This window comes from Vanellus vanellus, assembly GCF_965231255.1.
Source record: "Vanellus vanellus genome assembly, chromosome: 7".
NCBI lineage: Eukaryota > Metazoa > Chordata > Aves > Charadriiformes > Charadriidae > Vanellus > Vanellus vanellus.
In genome coordinates this window covers 30,659,774-30,681,844 of record NC_138912.1, presented here as the reverse complement: position 1 = coordinate 30,681,844, position 22,071 = coordinate 30,659,774, and the positions used below count along the sequence as shown (strand labels likewise).

General features: G+C 44.2%; 1 protein-coding gene across 1 annotated transcript in view; it reads right to left on the bottom strand.

Moving 5' to 3' along the window:
* CDHR1 (cadherin related family member 1) overlaps positions 1-22,071 on the bottom strand; it is a gene marked incomplete at both ends in the record, with an annotated part of 48,951 nt that overhangs the window by 1,580 nt on the left and 25,300 nt on the right. Inside the window, 5 exons of the mRNA XM_082486480.1 lie at positions 8,891-9,145; positions 10,085-10,313; positions 12,946-13,013; positions 15,203-15,367; positions 19,961-20,113. Of these exons, the coding sequence (XP_082342606.1) occupies positions 8,891-9,145; positions 10,085-10,313; positions 12,946-13,013; positions 15,203-15,367; positions 19,961-20,113 (870 nt within the window). The remainder of the gene's footprint in view (positions 1-8,890; positions 9,146-10,084; positions 10,314-12,945; positions 13,014-15,202; positions 15,368-19,960; positions 20,114-22,071) is intronic.

Here is a 22,071-nt window from a genome sequence, read left to right as displayed (position 1 = left end):
GAAATAAAGGGAGCTAAAAGTGCTGAACTGGGCACAGAAGAGAGAGTTGCAATGATCTTGAACTGAATTCCCAAACAGTAAGAGAAGTTAGGAAGTAGGTATAAACACCTGGTTGATCAGGGAATAAAGGGTAGCAGCGCAGTGCATAGATCACCCTTATTTGTGGCATGGTGGTCCACCCTTGGACTACATTGCCGAGAGAAGTTCATAATGAATACAAGCTCCTGCAAGGGTACCTGGACAGACAGTAATGTTGTGCAAGGCCAGGAGTTCCTTCAGAAACGGCACGTTCACGAGCAGGTTTGTTTACTGAGAGCTAGTCATAAAGCTACGTGCGGCTGCAGAGAGACAGGGCTGCCTGCCGTGCCCCACTCCTCTGGCCTCGGCTCCAGGAGGGAATCATCACCCAAACTTTGCGTGTGCAGTAACAGGTTATCTGCATTTTAGACAGTGGTCTAAGCTCCCAGCTTTTAGTCAATGGGGAGAAAAGGACACCTCCAGAGTAGTAGTCACCACGTGCTAAAATAGGTATCAAAGACAGCGAGTATAAGGAGAGCCTTGTGATTAGATTGGACTTGAACCTCTGACTTTTAGACATCTAAAGTGAGATCAGACGGATTTCCCTCTAAACTAGTATGCTCATCTCTTTACCCTCCCCAGTCGATGGAGGGAGATGACTAAGAGTATTCCCAAGGGATGCTTCCGAGTACCTCTTGTCATGTGTTACACAGGAACACTATTTATTTTTAAATCACATCCCTAAACGTAGGGAATATAAATTTATTAATACACATTCCATTGTCTTCACTTCACTTCTGTATTTTCACAACCTACCTCAAACATGTCATCCAAGACCACCCTTCCCCTGTCCTGAATGTTTCCTACTGCCAAAGAGAAATGGGTGAAGAAACGATATTGAAGCTCATGGACCACATTACCTTACAGATAGCGACCAATTTTTATCATTTCGCTGGGCAAAGCATTTTCCCATTATTTAATTAGGAATGGACCTAAGTTAGAAATCAAAAGCAGAGCAGCCCACAACTTTGGTGGAGCTTGGATTCACATCAGCTTTGGTGTTCTGCATTACGTGGTTTTTGTGTACTTAAATCCCATCAGATAACAGAAATTGTACCCTGGCCTACTTAACTTCATGTGAAAGTCTAATGAATTAAGTGTCAGATAAACCCTTCTAAGTAGTACATGACCTGAAATGAGTTCACTTATTATGAGTGTTGTCAAGATCTACTTTGTAGTGAAGTACTGATGGCTCAACGCTATAGGACCAACACAAGGAAAAAGATGACATATACTTAAGATGACGCTATATCTCAGTAATAATTATTTGATGAGCTATTTGAAAACCTTTAATAAATGGGATTAGACAGATGTACGTGTCTACGTTGCCAGTGTGCAACAGTTGCAGGGGTAAGAACTGATGGAAGTCATAAAGGGAGTTTCAGAACTCGTTTTAGTTCAACTCCCCCTTGTCTCACCAAGTCTGGCTTCTGTTCAGAGCTTCCAGTTATGAAGAGGTGATTAACACCAAAACTAAACCCATTAATAGTTAGCTGGCTCAGCCTATATTCTAGTTACTGGGCCTGCACTATACAAAGCTTTGCCTAGAATTAGCCTTGGCTAACAACTCTTCTGTGATGTCTGCATAAAAACATAAGGCATTTTGTAGGCACACAATGGGAGAATTTCTGTTTGTCATGGCCACGACACTCACAGGATAAATAGAAGAATTAACTCACGAAACAAGCCTGGAACAGTTTGCAGAGAGGCTTACGTAAGTGCATTTTTCACCAAAAATCTTTGCAATCTTGCCTGTCATCACTGTGGCCCAGTCGGTTAACACACGGACCAGTGAAATTCGGGAGCATTTGGACACCTAAGTGTAAGCTCTTCAGCCCTGAGCACTACCCTGTGCGTTCAAAACACCTTCAAATCATTATATCGACTACCAACAGTGTCTCAGAACTGGGTCAACAAATAGCACTGCTTTGTAATTTATTTAGTGGTTGTTTTTTTCCTGAGAGGTGTGTTACATTTTGAAGAGTACTGATTTTTTTTGTACACATAAACCCAAAGCAGATACTCAATGAAACGAAAGGTGGTATATGTCATACCTCTGCGGGCCAAAACCTGGAAGAAACACTCTTTTTCTTAATAGCCATCAAAGGAGTTAAAATACCACTGCTCACAAAAGATAATGCTCTGCTGGTTTTTTGCTGTGACTTCACAGTTATAATGAGCACTGGCCCAGAGAACGGCTGGGGACAATTAGAGGGTTACAGGACCGTGGCAGAAGTTTGGAAGTAGCTAAGCTGTTTGTACTAGCCTCAAGAAAGGGGAAGTCCAATCCTGGGACAAGAATACAATTAAAAAGATAAAAGCAATTGTTTGGATTAAAAGATGTCATCACCTATTTTTTATTTAACAGGCAGGTATGGTCCCCGGCAGAGAAGCTCCTCAGCCCAAGTCCCTCAGGGTGCTGAAGTGTCCAGAAGTCACTGGAACTCTCCAGCTTTTGAGAGACATTGACACGTGCCTTTGAAGCCGTTTCACAAGAGGCAGCACTGTGCAGTTAAGTGTAGACAGATGCTTTCAGGCTGCGTATCTGAAGGGCAGGCTGAGGAAAACACCCCGCTGCAGCATGTGGGGCTTATTCTTGTCATCCTTCCACCACAGTGGCTTCCTACTCAAAAACCTGAGTTTACCGAAGAGGATGCCCATGTCTGTCTTTGCTACTGAAATGATGACTTATTTCCTTTGTTTTTCTCTCTCCTGCCACAAGTTTGCAATGTGCAGACATCCACACCTCCTGGCAGCTTCTCAAGAGCCTTTCATAATGCATGGGTTGCAGTGAGCAGAATAAGCAGGCGATGCATCCAGAAGTTGGACCCAACAGGAGTGTGTGGTTGAGCTGTTCAACCACTAAGGCTCACCAGCTATATTTAGAAGCCTAAGTAAGCGGGCAAAGCTGTTAAGAGCCCAAGCTATCGCAGATTATAGACAACTCGGGCTGTGTCGACTCGAGCAAGTGGATCTGTACAACGAACCAGCTGGTTCCGAGGAGCCCAATTCCGCATATAGAGCATTTTTGGGGTTTTGCTTCAGACTGCTGTAGCCTGGTTGCAGGGATGGACTGCCTGCTAGCGCCAAAGCGCACCAGCTGTGCCCCCCAAACACATTTTTGTGTGAAGTCCCTTTGTGTGCTCATAGCTATCTGAGACATGAGCCATACCACAGTATGTGAGGATGATCAGGAGATTTGCTTCAGAAGTAGCTCCTGATCCGAGGTAGAACACAAGCTGTCCTTTCCCGTGTTTATCCCAAAGAGCAGTACTATCAACATATATGAAGGCTGCATTTACATCACTTTGCAATACAAACACGAGCATGGGGCAAGATTTCTCAAATCAAACCAGCCTTCTCTGAACAATCTTTTTCAAGGTCCATGTAACTATTGGAAGAGGCTAACTGCTCCGCAAATGTGGCAAAGGATGTTTAGTGTCACCAGCAACCACAGTTCCCATGGTCGCAGTTATTATGAAAGAGGAAGAGATATCCACATTAATTCACAGAAGGTGTTTGTTGAACCTTTCAATTAGGGGAATCTAAAACTGAGACTCACCCGCTGTATTTAGAAGTCTAAATGAGTGGCCAAAACCATTAAGAACCACAGATTATGCTCTCTAAATATGGACTTAATCCTCAGTCCGTGAAGAGGTGTAAATAAACACCCCCAGATATCTGCAGAACCCCAGGGAGGTCATGAAGAGGCAGAGGGATCCCCCCATCTGACCAGCCTTCAGGATTAGGAGTGGGAATTAGCTTTCCATGAAAATCTCGGGCAGCAGGAATAGATTTTTGAGCGAGACATAAGGGTGAAAAAAAGAGTGTTTTTTTTCAGCATATGTTTCTTATTCTGTTGAGAAAGGATAGGAGATTAACAGATGCCACTCAATACCAATTTCCATAAAACCAGACTCAGTTAAATTAAAAGACCTCTGGAATTTTTTATCACCGTATTATTCCAAGAGCAAAAGGTCTTTTTGATGTGCAATACTGCTGAACTTAGCCACAAGGCATCTATCTCAAAGGGCACAGCCTTGTGCTAATTGCAATGGTAAATGTTAATCAGAAAATATGTCTGTTTAATTACTTGGTGTGATTAACACTGCAGGAAACCTCTAGAGGATGCATTCAAAAATATCCTCCTTATCCAAAATCGGTAATACATAAATGCCCAACAAACAGCTAACGAAAAGAGATTTTGTACAGCTGGAGCACAGAGGGATGAAATGTGCATTTGTAAGAGGGTCTGAGAGGCCGAGTGTACGCAATGTCCCTACACCAAGGGACTGTTCTCTTCACAGAGTCTTAGCAGTGACTGTGCTGCTGTCTCTGGGACACAGGGAGGGAGCGATCAAGGGATTTGTACGCTGACACTGTACCTCACTCACGTGGTAGCTGAAATTTGAGAGTGGTTTTTGCAAGATGTGATGCCTTTGAAAAAAAAATCCAACCCAAATAATTGCAAGCAATGGAAGAAGTAATGTAGAAGTGTACGGAAGCTTATGGAGGATGCGATATCAGGCTAGTAGTGCAGATCCTGCTGAAGAGACCTCCTCAATGAAGAAAGAAGATGCCATTGCTACCTTGGGCTCTGTGTTGGGACTTGGCACGCAGAAGAGCATGGGAAGAAAGGAATAACTGTGTCTGAGAGGAATCCATCTCTTCACAGCCCTCTCTGTTTCCGTTTACACTTTATCAGGAGGGATAAGGAAAAGCCTGAGGTACGTAATGCCGCTCAGCAGTAGGACTCAGGTACCCTGAGTACCCAGACCCCTGAGCTAGAAGACAGGGATGGGGAGCAGAATGAAGCCCCTGTAATCCAAAGAGAAATGGTGAGGGACCTGCTTCAGCACCTGGAGGTGCACAAATCTATGGGGCCGGATGGGATCCACCCAAGGGTACTGAAGGAGCTAGCAGAAGTGCTCACCAGGCCACTTTGCATCATTTATGAGCAGTCCTGGATAACCAGGGAGGCCCCAGCTGACTGGAGGTTGGCAAATGTGACACCCATCCACAAGAAGGGCCGGAAGGAGGATTCAGAAAACTACAGGGCTCAGTGCTGGGGCCCGTTCTCTTTAATATCTTTATCAATGACCTGGATGAGGGGATCAAATGCACCCTCAGTAAGTTCTCAGACGACACTAAGCTAGGCAGGTGTGTTGACCTGCTGGAGGGTAGGATGGCTCTGCAGAGGGATCTGGACAGGCTGGGCCGAGGCCCATGGTATGATGTTCAACAAGGCCAAGTGCAGGACCCAGCACTTGGGTCACAACAACCCCATGGAGCGCTACAGGATTGGGGCAGAGTGGCTTGAAAGCTGCCCGGCAGAAAAGGACCTGGGGGCGTTGGTGGACAGATGGCTGAATATTGAGCCAGCAGTACACCCAGGTGGCCAAGAAGGCCAATGGCATCCTAACCTGTATTAGGAACAGTGTGGTGAGCAGGACTAGGGAAGTGATCATCCCCCTGTACTCGGCACTGGTGAGGCCTCACCTCAAGTACTGCATTCAGTTTTGGGCCCCTCGCTACAAGAAGGACATTGAGGTGTTGGAGCATGTTCAGAGAAGGGCTACAAAGCTGGTGAGGGGTCTGGAGGACAAATCTTATGAGGAACGACTGAGGGAACTGGGGTTGTTTAGCCTGGAGAAGAGGAGGCTGAGGGGAGATCTTATCACCCTCTACAACTACCTAAAAGGAGGTTGTAGAGAGGTGGGGGCTGACGTCTTCTCCTTGGTGACAGGTGATAGGATGAGAGGAAATGGGTTCAAGTTATGTCAGGGGAGGTTTAGATTGGATATTAGGAAACATTTTTTCACTGAAAGGGTTATTAAACATCGGAATAGGCTGCCTAGGGAGGTGGTGGATTCGCCATCCCTGGAGGTGTTTAAAAAAAGGGTAGATGTGGTACTTAGGGACATGGTTTAGAGGTGGTTTCATCAGGGTAGGTTAATGGTTGGACTTGATGATCTTAAAGGTCCCCTCCAATCTCAGCAATTCTATGATTCTATGATGCTGTACCCCTGGAGGGGGGCAAAGGAAGCAGAGAAGGGATTTTGTAGGAGACACCTGCTTTCATCAGGTGCTGATGTTGCTCCATGAAGGAAATCCAGGAAACTCTTTATCCCAAACCATCAGGTGCTCTTGTTTTCCTTCCAGATGTTCTTTATCAGCCAGTTAAGAGACATCTTTTCCCCTGGCAGAGGAGGTGTGGGGCACCCTCCCTCCCCTCAACACCCCTCAGCCCCACACACTAACAGAGAGGTTACCAGCTCATGCAGGAGTGGGAAAGCTGGAGGCTAGGTGCTGGGGGCCAGCAGTGGGGACAGTGCCTGAGCCTACCTGGTGCCACGCACTCCTGAAATGTGTGCCCTGGTGAGAAGCCTGGAAGCAAGGCAGGGAGGGCAGGCACTTGGAGGTAGCAATTCTTTCTTGTTGCATAAAAACCAACAAAATTTACAGTTTCCATGGGAAATCAAAGTGTGAAGCAGCTTATTTCCTTTATATCAGTAAGATACCAGTCGGTACTGGGACCGGTGATGTTTAACATCTTTCTTGGTGCCATGGATGTTGGGATGGAGTGCACCCTCAGCAAGTTTGACACTGACACCAAGCTGTGTGGAGTGGTCGACATGCTGGAGGGGAGGGATGCCATCCAGAGGGACCTGCACAGGCTTGAGAGGTGGGCCTGTGCAAACCTCATGAAGTTCAACGAGGCCAAGTGCAAGTTCCTACAAGTTCCTGCAAGTCAGGGCAATCCCAAGCACAAATACAGGCTGGGCAGAGAATGGATTGAGAGCAGTCCTGAGAAGAAGGACTTGGGGGTGTTGGTTGATGAGAAGCTCAACATGAGCCAGCAATGTGCACTCGCAGCCCAGAAGGCGAACTGTATCCTGGGCTGCATCAAAATCAGCATGGCCAGCAGGTCGAGGGAGGTGATTCTGCCCCTCTACTCCACTCTCGTGAGACCCCTCCTGGAATATTGTGTCCAGCTCTGGAGCCCTCAACATAAGAAAGACATGGACCTGTTGGGGGTCCATGGACCCTAGTGGGACCCTAGTGGGTCCAGAGGAGGGCCATGAAACTGATTAGAGGGCTGGAGCACCTCTGCTATGAGGACAGGCTGAGAGAGTTGGGGTTGTTCAGCTTAGAGAAGAGCAGACTCAGGGGAGACCTTATAGTGGCCTTCCAGTATCTGAAGGGCACCTACAAGAAGGCTGGAGAGGGACTTTTTAGAAGGGCATACAGTGATTGGATGAGGAGTAATGGCTTCAAACTGGAAGAGGAAAAAACTTTTCACAATGAGGGTGGTGAGGCACTGGAACAGGGAAGTTGTGGAGGCCACATTCCTGGAGGTGTTCAAGGCCAGGTTGGACGATGCTTTGAGCAACCTGGTCTAGTGGAAGGTGTCCCTGCCCATGGAAGGGGGGTTGGAACTAGATGATCTTTAAGGTCCCTTCCAACCTAAGCCATTTTATGATTCTACGCTTCTATGAATGGCTAAATCTCCAGACTTATCACAGAGATCCAGCACACTCAGTCCCCCAGCGACGTGGACATAGCATGTGGACATGGCAGAGCCTTGAAGCAGCATGCCCTGCCTACACCAAGCCCCAGTGCTGCATGGCAGCGTTCATGGAGCCTGAAGCAGGGCTGACCAGCCCCAACAGAGAGCCCCGCACCAGGCACCCCCTCTGCTAGGACATACCAGAGTTCTGCAGCAGGTGCTGACAACAGAGACTGGGAGTTACTCCTGTGCTGCTGGTGGCTGTTTACCTTGATGATAAGCAGAAGCGTTCTCTGCTAGAACGTGGAGCAACACCACCTTTTAACTTCCAGCAGACTCTGAACTGTATACAATAAGTATCATGTAAATGCACCTGGTAAGGAGTATTGGTGGAATAAGGAGACAGAGAAAGCAGAGCAAGACTGTAAAAGACAAAGGAGCAGTGGGTGCATTTTGACCAAACAAAGAGAAGGCCAGATGCTGCCTGTAGGAAGAGATTTGCATCTTTGCCCAGTATGTACACGGTCCAGAGACCGTCAGGCTAATGATGTGTTTCTCATCTACTTTAAAGCCCATTTCCTCCCTGCTGGTACCTACTTAAAGGCATGGCAAGGCAGTTACAATAAATAAGAATCATGCAAGTATGCACCACTCACTATAAATCACTGCTTGTTCTTTGGTTGACATAAAAGTTGGACTAACAGGAAACTCTCAACCTGTGTGTGCTATCTTTTGGAGCAATTATTAAACCCACATTCAAAATTCTATATACTTTAAAGCATTTCTGTAGAGTTTTCTCACTTTTTCTGTGTCACTTAGTTGACTTGCAAAACTGGTCTAATATATTTCACTCTGGCTCCTGCTACTTCCCGCTCCCTTTTTGTCAGGGTAAAAGATTGTTCCCTTCTCCAGAATGAAAACAAAAAAATCAGAAATTTAGCAGTCAAGATTTACCTTTACTTTCAGGAGTCTATAGTCCTTAATTTGCATACATCTCTAACAATTAGATGCAAGAAACTTATCTCCCAACCACATTATGCTCCTGCCTTTGTACCTTTGCAATTTATCTGATCAAAATGTCTTTTACAGTTGTGGCATCCAGCTTCACCACAAGGCTCTAGAGACACTCTACAAAACAGAGCTAGCAAGAAAGGAGAAGCAACGGCTAGCAACTGTTTGGCTGTTGATTTCAACTCCTGAAGCATTTTTAAAGTAGTCTCAGAGATGGAGCAGGCAGTGACTACTCTTTGGTGCTTCTCAAGGGTCATCTCACATTAAAATTTTTCTAAAACATTTACTCACCTCCTCTGTGATATCAATCTTCAGAACTGCCGTGGTACTGAAGGACGGGGAGCCTCGGTCTTTGGCCTGCACCACCAATGACCATATGCAGTCTTTGTTCTTTGTGATATTGTGGATGATGTCCAGGGAACGGATGTAAGATTTCAGCTTGATTTCCCCAGTGCTCTGGTCTATATCAAACACATTGGCTGGATCTGCTTGCATGATGGAATAATCCACAATGTTGTTGGGTTCTTCTGCATCTTGATCTATAGCCTGGTAAGGGAAGTGTAGAGAACAAAGAAGTTATTGTTCCTATCTTTGCCTGAAGACAAAACTCTCAAAGTTTCTGAGCATTCACTTCCGATAATATCCATGCTGTGAGATGACTGGGCTGTTTTTGTTTCATCTTGGAAACAATTTCCCCTTTTCTGGCATCAGCTGTGCTACATTTTCTAGTGAAAAACAGCAAGACTGGAGTTCTTTTTGTATGTGATTTCTATTTGAAATTAAATGAAATCAGAGGAAAAACTGAACCATAACCTAACTGTAAAATGCAAATGATTCACTGCCGGGGAGTTTCTCACACAGCGTGATGGACAAATATGAAGTGAATAGAGAATAATGGGATTAGCTCCACACATGTTAAAGCACAGCTGCCTTAATTTTTGTGCTGTGGTATTTATTCTACTAACATTAGGTGTTGTGTAATCAGGATTCACTATATGCATTCAAATATGTGTAATGTAGGATGTTCTGCTCCTTTGCCTGTGAATTGTTACTGCGTTTTTTTTACCTCCCGTTCCACACTGGATCAATGAATACAATTCTGCAAAGTGAAGGGAAAGAAGTTGTGTGGCTGAGCACAAAGGCGTGGCAGGAAGGTTAAGTATTCAAACCTCTGTACTTTCATTCACTCGTCTTATTTGGGCTTCTTATGATCACTCTATAATCCAGGATCTTCCACCAGCTGATGGTTCAAATACTGTAATAGAACTTTATCTTTTGCCTACAGAATTTGTTTCTCCTTCTCAACAGTCTGTAAATACTATCATTCCATGCTTTAATCCATTTTTTACATACAAATGGATGTGCAAAATAAAGCCCCATAAAAAGCCAACTTTCAGGCATTCATCACGATCCCTGAGCAATAAACAGCAGAGCCGAGGCTTTTCGAAAGCACTCTGCTTCGTGACACACTGTGTAGTCTCTCACCTCTATCTTCACCGGTGACCCGATGATCATCGTCTTTTCCTGGATGTTTTCATTGAACTCTGGAGAGTGGTCATTGACATCTAGCACAGTGATAAACACTTCAGCCAAGCTGTATTTCCCATCTGTGTCCTCTGCCTTCACATAGAAATTATACTTTGAATTCACTTCAGCATCTAATACAGCCCAGGGCTGGGTGTAAATTATACCTGTTGATGGGTGGATTAGGAACCTGGAAAAGCAGCATGGAAAGAGGGGTTTTCGGTCACTTAATACGTGTTTACAGCCTGGGGCAAAGGTGGGTTCTAAACATTGAAATTCTGTACCCAGAGTCTTGTACTCTTCACCTAACTCCTGTCTGGCTGATGTTTCCAAATCATTCACTCTACCTATTTTTCGCTAGTTCCTTTAGCCTTGAAAACTGGAGAACTATCAGTGTCTGATGTTTTTCTAGCTATTGTGCATTTTAGCTGCATTTTCTGTTAAAGCCTTTGTCCTCAATAAATGTTCAGTGTGATAGCCTTCTCCCAGAATGATTTCTTTGCATTAAAACTTTAAGGAACTGCCTATTTTTTTTGAGTTTATAAGTACAATGTATTAGATCATGTCCTGCATAAATTAAGATTGATTGATTTCACCTCAATAGCTAAGGGAAGCATGCTGCATATCATAATTTAAGCTCTTTGCTTCTCAGAATGGGTAAGAAAAATGTCTGCTCTCAAATCCCCCAAAGTGCAGGGCAAATTATCGCCTCCAAAAATAATCACTTTTCCATAGACTGGCACTGGGATAGAGTGGGTGTTCAGATTTATCTGTAGCAAGTTCAATTCTACACATTTGTAATTACTGAGACACTGTCAAAAGTGTCAGCCAAACTCTTGGATTTATAGAGAAGATACCAACCCAGTGTTTTTTTAAAATGGACTGCCAGTGTAGGCTCTAAACAGGTTTTTAACAGATGTTAATATACCCAGATGTTAATATAAAGGGTATATAAACAGATGTTTATATACCCTTTAATTAATGTACAGGATAACAAAATATTTTCTGTATTCCAACTGTGAGCGCAGTTGAGAGTGATTATAAAAGGGACACTTAATAATCCAGAATCTTCCATTGTTTTCATTATCCTTTTAAATACAAATATAAGTCTTGATGAAAGCCAAGACCTGGAGGTGGAAAAAGCTGTGCAAACTCTTGGTAGGAAACTGCCTGTGCTAAGTGCCTCCTTAGCACCCAACCCAGCCTAACCATGCAGAGAGGACTCTCATCCCCCCCATTTTAGTGGAAGAATAGAAGCACTGAGACGTGAAAAGATTACAGCAGTGTACGCCACTCCCACTGGCAGCTTGGATGTAGGATTACCAGTGTAATGGCTTTATCTTCAGCAGTTAACACTATTCCTCTTACTCCGGTACAAGTCATCTTTCTGCCAGTGCAACTCCACATCCATCGATGTAACCCCTGAGATGGAAAAAAATCACGCCTCTAATTGAAACTCTCAAATCTGCATCAAACTGTGTGTTCAGCAGATCTGGAGGTCCCAGGGCTAGGAAATCAATCCAGCCTTGCAGAGCCATGCCATTCTGGCACAAGGAAAAGAAAAAAAAAATCATACTTGAGAAGGAAGAAAAAAAGTCTTCACATCTTAATTTCCTCATTCAACAGCATAAGAACAGTGAGTCTGAGCACCCCTATAACTCCAATCAGAATAAAGTTGCATACACTTTTTTTTTTAAATCCTTCATCAACAACCTTCACTAGCTTCTTTGCACCAGCTGCTACATTTTAAACTGAAGCGGTCTGCCTGCACGACATGACCTTTGCCTGTTTGCCTCTATGCAGTTAGCAGTTAGCTTAAGGACTCAGTGAAGAGCTCAAAATAACCCATCCTGGAAATGCTCCCATATGTGTATCCTTCTGGCTACAGAAGAAGTTCACCCTTAACACCTTGGATTTTGGACTTTGATCGTGGTTTCTAAACGACTTTCACCTTAACAAGAAGACTTCAGCTTTAACTCCAGGTGGATAATGTATGGAGAAAAATGGATTCTGGGGACGAGTGCCTGAAAAGCTCATTTCCAATATCCTGCCCTGTAGCCCCACCATGTCCAGGAGCTGCATGTTCCAGCAGCAATATCTGTGACGGTCAGTGATGCTAGCTGTGGCTGGGAGCCCTAACCAATGAGCCAGGGCAACTGCTGGGATGGAAGCAGTGTGGGAGAAACCAGTGTTTCAGGATGTTCTTACCTCAGCGCTGTCCCCAAAGACAGGCAGAGGGGACTAGGCATCATTACAAAATCAAGTTAAGCATCAGATCCCCTTCTGCCCTGATGCAGGACTATTAGGTATAAATATATAAAAGGCTTTGAAGACCCAATGCAGCTGGCCTCCAAAGCTAAAGTTTATATTTTTGAAAGTCTTGTCATCTTTGATTTATTTTGACAAGAGTTGAAACTGAACTATTTGTACAGCGATACGGAAAGGGAAGGGGAAAGAGCAAGGGAATTTTTTTCCTCCAGAATTGACTTTTCACTACAACTAGACCAAAACCTCCTCTTTCTCTTACAAGTGTTTTTTAAATGGTGATTGAACAGATCCTGAGTATTGGTACTTCAACTGCCTTATGTCTCTTTGGGGGCTTGTGGGTAAAATTCCATGGGTTCATGAAGCAGATGTTTAACGATCACACTAGTTTTTCTGTTGTTGTTTTCACAGAACTCACAAAGAACATGGCATAAATGTCCTTGAAATGAGCAGGTCAAGAATGAGCCTATTCTCTTTTTTTTTTAAGTTCTTCTAAATCTCTGCTTAGAGGTCTGTCGTTTTCTTTTTTTGTTTTCTTTTTTTTTTTAAATACTTACAGATCTGCTCCTGTTCCATAGATAGAGTACTTGACTTCTCCCCACATCCCTGAATCTGGATCTGTAGCCTTAAGAAAAGAAAGTACGAGAGTCATCCTTTACTAAACTGCAAAAAGAAATGTTTCATTTTTCTTTTAACAGGCCATGCTTCCCCCCCCCCCCCCTTTTTGCGATCATATTTTTAGGGGAAATCACATAAACAAACGTGCACCTAGAAAACTGCAAAATCTAACACAAGGAAATGTCCTTGGCTGTCCCAGGGAAGCTGCTAAGATGCCGTCTGTCTCCTGGCCAGGCTGGTGCCCAGGCTCTAGCAGGGAGAAAGCCACTAGATGGCTCCATCTATTGACATTTAACACATCCTTCCTTTATAATAGAGATGAAGCTAATCTCAATGACACAAACAAACTGTCCGCTCTAGAGCCTTCCTAATTATCAGTTGCATATAAATGCATATTCCCCAAACAAAATTATTTACTTTATATAGTAAATATTTAAAAAAATATTTTAAAATCTTATTTTTTTAAGCCTCTGCTTCCTTAATTGATTCAAAGTAATGCATAACAAATATTTCAATCTATACACAACATTTCAGCTTTGTTTATATTTGAAACACTCTTGTGCCTGTGTGACTTTTAGTAATGCAGATACTACACCAGAGGATATCTTTGTTACGGACTCTTGTTGGTTTCCTTTTTTAGCTCAGGATTAGGAAAGCTATTGATCTGGTAACAGCTATTTCCATAAGCTCCTGCTTCTCTGATAGCTCTGAGGAGGTGTTATATTACACTGTTATATCTGGCCTTCAAAATTCATGATGGTAGTGGACGGTTCATTCGCCTTCTTGTTTAAATATTTGAAAACTGGAACAACATCTTTGATTCCTGCATGGTTAACATAGCACTCCTGCAGCCCTGCTGATAGGTGTGTTTTAATTCTTTGACATTAGCTTGTCAGCTTCTCTCACCCCATAATTTTGACTGCAGTCTACTTTAGGACTGCCTAACTTTTCCTAAAACATTTGCACGCCTGGGACTTCTGCCAGAATTGTCACGCTGGGTACTTGGAGTGTCTCAATTTGTCAAGTATATTTGTGAATCTGGGTCAAATACTGAGTTGACAGCACATGACAGTAAATTTTGCATGGACTCCTCAGCTACGCTGGCTCAGAATGGCTAGTTTTGTTGCCTTTGCAAACTTTTTCTAAATTTATTTTTTTGCTGACCACCTCCTAGAATTTTTTATTCCTCTTGCTGGAAAGACAGTGATATTTGGGAGTCTCTGTTTTCTACAGCTTTCCTCTTAGATTCCCCTAATAACCTTTTCCGTATCGTTTATTTTCCACTTCTTTCATTCTTCCATCCCTAAAATTTGCCTTCAGCACTTTATTATTCTCATCATTTAATTTTCCTTCTGACTCGCAGCCAGCCTGTGCTGGAAATCGCTGGCAACCTGCCTCCATCATCCTTACCCACGAGGCCTCTGCAAGGTGACTTGCATCACCCACCGAGCCCCGCGTGGCCAGGAGCTTTCCCGGCTTTGCGACATGAGATGTGTTTCCAGTCCTGGCAGCTGCATTAAAGAGATACAGCTCACACCAATGGCTGGAAACGCTTCTCCAGCACATAGGGCCCATGTAATACCCTGACTTTTTTTCTATGAAAACGTGAGATACTGGAAAATCTATAGGCATATTTTTCCCACTGTGAGAAGATACTTATATAGGGATCTTTCTTTCCCAGCTCTAAGCATGTTAATGTAATATTCTTGCCTTCATTAACTGTCTAATTATGCATTTAGCAGCCAGATTCCTCCCAGGAGGAGGAGACTAATACCTACTAAGCAGCCATCTTGTTTTCTTTGTACTCTTACTTAAGCAACCAAATCCAGTAAATCCAATTCCACTTAATCATAACTGAATCTTCCGGCTGGACACTGATTTGACTGGGGCTTTCTTAGTACTCACAGACCATGTGATTTGTCTTAAAAGCAGATGGCCTTTAATTAAAAGCCAAAGTAAATTTGTTGTTCTGAAAAATGTTTGCTGAAGCGTTGTTTTGTTGTTTGTTTTTTTTTTTTTTTTTCTAGAAGTGGAAGGTTTATTTGTTGATTCTGGAAAGCAACTGGAGTTCAGTCTGGAAGCTGAATGACAAGTAAGATTCGCGACTTGCCTCTGTTTGCTATTTTTAAGGTACTTGAACTGTCTCCAGAGACATCTAGAAAAGACAGCATTTCTTAAGAAATGAATGAAACTTACTGTAACAGCAACTACATTTGAGCCCCCCGGGGAGTTCTCGGGGATCCTGGCAATGTAGTAGTCGGAGGAAAACTTCGGGACATTGTCGTTGGTATCCAGCAAGCGTATCACTACGTCAGCTGTTGAGCTGAATTTCTCTGGCGTGTTCACCTCTATTGCAAGAAGCTAAGAAGAGAAAACCAGGGAATTACTACAAAGCAGCTTTCTTCCACTACCCATGGCACATTGGTGCATTTTAGCCTGGTTGCCCAAACAGGTAAAAAACAGGGAGATGATGAGCTAGGTCGGTGTGCAGCCTAGGCTTGTTCGTGCATGCTTGCAATGGGCAATCAAGCTGTGGAAAGAGGACTTCAAACCTGTGTATACATATTAGACTTCACGTGACAGATATGATTGGTCATAACTAACCAACAGAGCTCAAAAAGCTGTAACAGAAGCAAGCAAACACCCATGCCTGGGCAGCTCCTAGAAATTAGGGAAACATAAGTACTGAGTGATTTTGAATAGTCACGTAAATTGAATGATGATCCTTTGCAGAGGAAGCATAAGTTCTTCATCGGGAAAGAAGTCAGGGCAATAAACTGCACCAAGCAGGGTGAAGAGACAAAGAACCAGTGCCCTGGATTTTTGAAAGCAGCAGTACCCCACCACAAATACATGACAGTCAGGGATCAGCAGAATCCCATTTCACAATGTTTGTGAGGACTCCCACCACCAGGCTTCTCGGGACTCCCCCCTCGCTGCCTCATGTTGATTAGGATTGTATCAGACACGCACCGGGACTTTTGAATTGCCTCACTGTCTCTGAGGAGGAAGAGAGAGCTCCGCCATAACACAACCTCATAATTCTGCTCATGTGAAAGGGTAGGCAGCCACCTACAGCAAGACCAGGGACGGGGACAAGCCAGCGGCATGGATGTTCTGCCTGGCTGTCAGCAGAGCTTAACACGAGTACCTGCCTATCTCATCCCTCAGCTGAGGGATGGCACTGCTGGGTTAGCAAGTTGGTTTCTCACATTGCCCCTTAATGTACAGCTAATTGAAGCAGGGAAGAGCAGCCACCACAGAGAAGGAAGAGGATAACACAGGCACCTGGCGTGTGGCAGTTCTCAGTAGGCAGCAGGGAGCGCTCAGATCCCCGCTTGGGAACAGACCTGAGCAAGTATTTGGTGAGTTACTTCCAAAGTCTCAGACAAGCACTTTTCCACAGGACTTCAGCTACTTAGCACCGCATGTTTTCTCTCTTATTCTTAGCCTAACACAAAATAGCAGCAGTGTTTCTACTGTGTCTCTGTTTGCTCCTCAGTAGATTAGGGGAATGTCAGTATGAAGCCTGAGCTGGTAGAGCAGCAAGCCTATCGCTCAGGCAGTGTGCGACTGAGCAAGAAAGAGCAGTTTCAGCAACAGGTACTGAGAGACACTGAGCAACAGCCTCCAGCCCGGAGGTCTGGTCCCTGATGATGGCTACATCACACAGAATCAGCACTAGGATGTCAGTCTTGGGCTCTGTAAGGGTTGAACCCAAATGACCAATACATATGGTCATCCATTTAGTTTTCATATTTGGGCACAGACCTGGTTAACACAAAGCGGGAGGGCTCCAGAAACCTAGTGAGCACAAGACACCACTAATAGATTAGTGAGCAGGATATTTAACTGAGATATGAGAGGCTCAACTGAAAAATCTAGCTGCATGGGTTTTATATCCCAGTAGATGTACGTTCCAGGAGCTCCCTCAAGCAGGATGAATGCCTAAGCGAGCTCTGAGCTTCAGAAGGTGGAGCAGGGCTGCCACAGCGTCTCCTGCTCTGTCAGCGCAGCACCTGGCTGAAAGGAGGGCTGTGGGAGCTCATCCTTCCCATGCCGCTCGCCGGGCACTCGCCCTCTCTCCCGCCATGTCCCAGCTCCCCATGGGGTAGGTGGCTCGTGATGCACACCAGCAGTGGCACCGCTGACCAGCTGTGGGGCACACACTGTGTTCACATCCCCACTCTGCTAGATTCGGAGAGGTTTGTGTCACCTACAGGTGACAGGGTTCGGTGAGGGTGAGGAGCAGTTTAGGTAGGCAGTGAAAAGGCTATCTCAGCGTCATCTCCTGAAGCTGTTCCTGCCGTGTGAACATTTATAATGGTTGGAAATAAACAGTGAAAGAGTTCCTGAAGAAATTAATCTCAAAGGATTGCTCGTAATTACTATAGGACACATCTGCTCTAAAAGGGGAATTTGGTCACTGCGTGTCTGTGCTAACTTTTGTGCTTGGGAGTCTCAGACAGTGTTACAGCAAAAGAGATTTTTGAAGGGACAGTCATACAAACATCAGCAAAAACCTGCTCATAAGCAATCTCAGCTCCTAAAGCAGCACAGAGATAAAATCTTATTGCTTATCGTGCACGTGGAGCTGTAACTATATTATAACATCTGCAGTGAAATAATCTTTGCTGCTGGAATCAGCCCATCTCAGAATACCTCATGAGGGCTTTCTATTTTTACTTTTTTTTCTACATTCATTTTTTATTCCCGCTCCTTTTAGCAGCCGTAGTCCAGCTATGTCAACATGCTGACAACATCTTCCTTCAGGGAGGGATTTTTGTCAGCTTACTTGCCTGCAATGCCCTATGCAGAGCTGTACTGTTTGTTTGATGCAGAGAAAGAAAAAAAATAGCATAAAACTATTGCTTCACAGGACTACGTATCAACAACTAATACAAGTGCCAGAAAAGGAAACTGAGATATAATCTTAAAAGCGGCAGGTAAATTTTTAAAACAGAGTCTGATTTTGGCAACTGAAGATCATTGCAGCCTCATCTGGTCCCGTTCTGCGGGAGATGTGAGTGTGTGCAGAATGCAAGGGGGGGTAGGTACAGGCTCCTGTCAAGGCGGGATGTACTTGGAGCTGAAGGCACGAGGTTTGGCCCCCAAAGCATGTCAGCCCATGACAAAGTGGGGACAGCAACATCTGGTCCTTGTGGCAGAGGGACTTGAGATCTAAGAGGCCAGGCTGAAAGGGTAGGAATTGCCACAGCTGCCATACCTTGGGAAACCCATTCTAGCTCTCGGAAAGCTGAAAACGAAGGAAGTCCTGACTGCCAACTGCATTTAAGACTCAGCCCTAAACAGGAGATAGATTTTCTCTAGTAGCCTTTGCTTTAGGTAGTTTTTCAGTGCACCTCCCAGTCAAATTAGCTTTAATTCCTCTCTGACATTTTATCGTTCAATAACAAACCAGAGGAGAGAGATCATTGCTTGCAGAAAAGAACCCTCAAAACAGCTTCTCAAAGCTGCTGTGGGATACACGTTAAATAGAAATAAGAATATATTTCATCCAAAATTCTAACTGGAATGACTACATTGGCAACTAAAACTGGGTAGGAAGCAATTTGAAGTTTTCAGGGAAATGGAGACAGCAGTGAGGGCTTTATAAAGTATTTGCTGCCATATATTACTACCATATCATCCAGCTGCACCTTCTTCATTTGGAATCTAGACAAAGGCTCTGTATTTTTAGCAAAGCCTTATGGTCTTTCTCCAGTGGAAATAATTTCATCCTCCAAAAAAAAAGTGAGTAAGTGCTTAAGCTAAAAAATTATATATCCTTTTTCCTGGTAATTAATTCTTTCACTGTTCATGGAAATCACATTAACTACTTTAATTTCTATTAGTATTCACGAGGAGGCCATGTGTAACTTCTTTACTGGTCTTTTGGTAGTTTAACCTGAATAAATGTGTGCTTATTATAATTAGTTTCAGTAGCACTTTATAGTCCTTTCAGAATCTTCCATTTTAATACAGTAATGATGCCTCACATTTTTGTAGCATCTATAACCTATGAAGCTCAAAATGACTAAGGAACATTACAAGAGGAGGCATGAGCCATACTGCAGTGAAATGACTTGCTGAGGACACAAAGCAAACCATGTAGCAAGGGTGAGAACAAAATCCAGGAAGTTGGCTTCTGGACTGGGCTAAAACCGCCACTTTCTATACAAAATCAAAACTAGCATATGTCAGTATTCAGATGGACAGTTTGGGCATTATTTTTTTTTTTTTTAATGATTACAGAAATTGTCTGCGTCATTCTTTGGAGTCAGAACTGAACCATCTATACCCACGTTCAGAGGCAGCTGACACAAAACCAGACTACTTAATTATCTTGTTGATAAGCCATGAATCCATCAGGGAAAGTGATAACGCAAGGGTCCAGCTTTTGGATGAAAGCTGGTTCTTGTATGGCTGGCTTGGAGCATGGGTGAGATGGCCTCAGATCGGTTTGCAAAAGCCCATATAGACAGATACACTCTGACAAAGGCAGGGAGCAATTTTGGGAAATTGTCTTCCAGTCAGCTGGGGTCTTCAGCCTGTCAACACTCAAAAGCATGATCATGAACCAAATTACTTAGGACTAAGCAGGTAAAGTTCTGGCTCCAGATAAATTAGGATTTCATCCTGTGAATTTATTGTTGTAAGAGCAGAAATAACCCTTAGGGTTCAGTTTGGAATGACTCAGAGCCATCAACATGTGCAGCTTCCACAGAGAGATAATACTCAACATTTTGCACTGACCGGACTAATTAGTCCACAGATGCATCCATTAAACCTTTGGAAGTTGATGAACTAGGGGGAGAAATGAGTTTCCCTTGCATGGACTGACAATGTATCAGACAGCTCCAGGTGGATTAAGAAGGTAAATCCCATCAGATACTTAAGCCATCATACACATATCATGCACACAGACAGAGAGGACCCGGAAAGCACATGTACCTTGAAGGTTAACACCTTGAATTTTTCATAGTCAATGGCAGCAGAATTTTCCACTATTATTGTAACCTGAGCCTCATTCAGGACAGTTTGGGGAACCACTCGGAAGATGCCACCAGGTCCAACAAGACGGAGGTTGAATTTAGCATTGGCTCCCTGTGAATAAAAGCAGATATAGCATTGTTTTCAGTGAACTGTGCAATTCTTACAGACTAGATTGGCTCGGTTTCTTCACACTGTATAAAATTAGAATGAGTCTTACTGCTGAGAGCCCTCTGCTCTCCATCCCCTGTGCAAGAGACTGCTAAGAAGCTTACTTATATAATCCCTCCAGCCCTGGTCACAAGACAGACACAGCTTTTCTTAAAATAGATTGACAAGCTTGGTTATTCTTTCAGTCATAATGGAAAAAACCCTGCACCAGGAGTGGCTGAGAGAGGGACTCTTGTGACAAGCAGCCTTGTGCTTCGCACCACACACTCCGAGCACGGTGACAGAGATGACACCACGTGCACATCAGCAGGCAAGTCCTGCCTCCTCCTGGTTCCTGCCAAGGAAAGACAACTGAACTGAGTCAGGACAATGGACCCCTCAAAAACCCAGCCTGGGTCCTAAGAGCTCACAGCCTGGGATGGTGATGCGGAGCCACAAAGATACGCAGTTACAGAGGTGGTACTCCATGGTTTACACTGACTGGGTTAAGCTAGCCCAGAGTTACAGCCACTGAATCTTTTGGAAGTTGATGCACTTGGGAGCAGAGAGGAGCTCCGCTTGTGCAGGATGAAATATGACACACGTTTGATAACTCCAGGTGAAGTGAGAAGCCACAATCCCATAATACAGATACGCTTTCCAGCGGGAGAGGACATGGGAAGCAGCAACATCTAGAAGGTTACCACCACTTGTGTGTGAGCTGGGAAGAATAAGCCAGAGCCAGATGGAAAGACCAATTCTTTTAAACCAAACTGGAGCATGGAAGAGAAAAGATGTAATAGGGATTCTCCTATTTCTGCCTTACTGGAGAGGCGTGAAAATGAGCTGAACCCATTTAACCAGCTCTCCGAGTTCATCAACTTCTCAAACAATGTCACAGTTACACTGTGACAACCAGCCACATTCACTGCCTGGCTGGTGCCATGTTCTCCCTCTAGCAAGAATCCTGAGACGAAGAATTTCTAATAATAACTTTCATACAGGATAACTCTACTTTCAGCTGTATCCCTGGAGGACTTGTTATGAGCAGTTCTTGCTGCAACTCTAACTCATGTCAAAAGGAAAAGTATTCAGCAGTAGTCCCCCAAGGGAACCAGAATGATCTTGGATCCAAACTCAGTGGTCTGCGTTGTTTGGTCATACAAACCCCCACAGCTACGCAGATGACGACAGGCTCTCTTTTGCTGGGTAGTAAAGCCAAAGACACAAAGCCAGAGCTGGACTATGGAAAATAGTGCTGATGGGGAAAGTGGAACGGTTGACTGTACAAAGTCCACTGCTCTTAGAATCATAGAATCATAGAATCAGTGAGGTTGGAAGGGACCTTTAAGATCATCAAGTCCAACCGTTAACCTACCCTGATAAAAACACCACCACTCCTAAACCATGTCCCTAAGCACCTCATCTACCCTTTTCTTAAACACCTCCAGGGATGGTGAATCCACCACCTCTCTGGGCAGCTTATTCCAATGTTTAATAACCCTTTCAGTGAAAAAATGCTTCCTAATATCCAATCTAAACCTGCCCTGACATAACTTGAACCCATTTCCTCTTGTCCTATCACTTGTCACCAGGGAGAAGAGGTCAGCTCCCATCTCTCTAAAACCTCCTTTCAGGTAGTTGTAGAGGGTGATAAGGTCTCCCCTCAGCCTCCTCTTCTCCAGGCTAAACAACCCCAGATCCCTCAGTCGTTCCTCATAAGGTTTGTCCTCCAGACCCTTCACCAGCTTTGTAGCCCTTCTCTGGACACGCTCCAACACCTCAATGTGCTTCTTGTAGTGAGGGGCCCAAAACTGAACACAGTACTCGAGGTGAGGCCTCACCAGTGCCGAGTACAGGGGGATGATTACTTCCCTAGTCCGGCTCACCACACTATTCCTGATGCAGGCCAGGATGGTGTT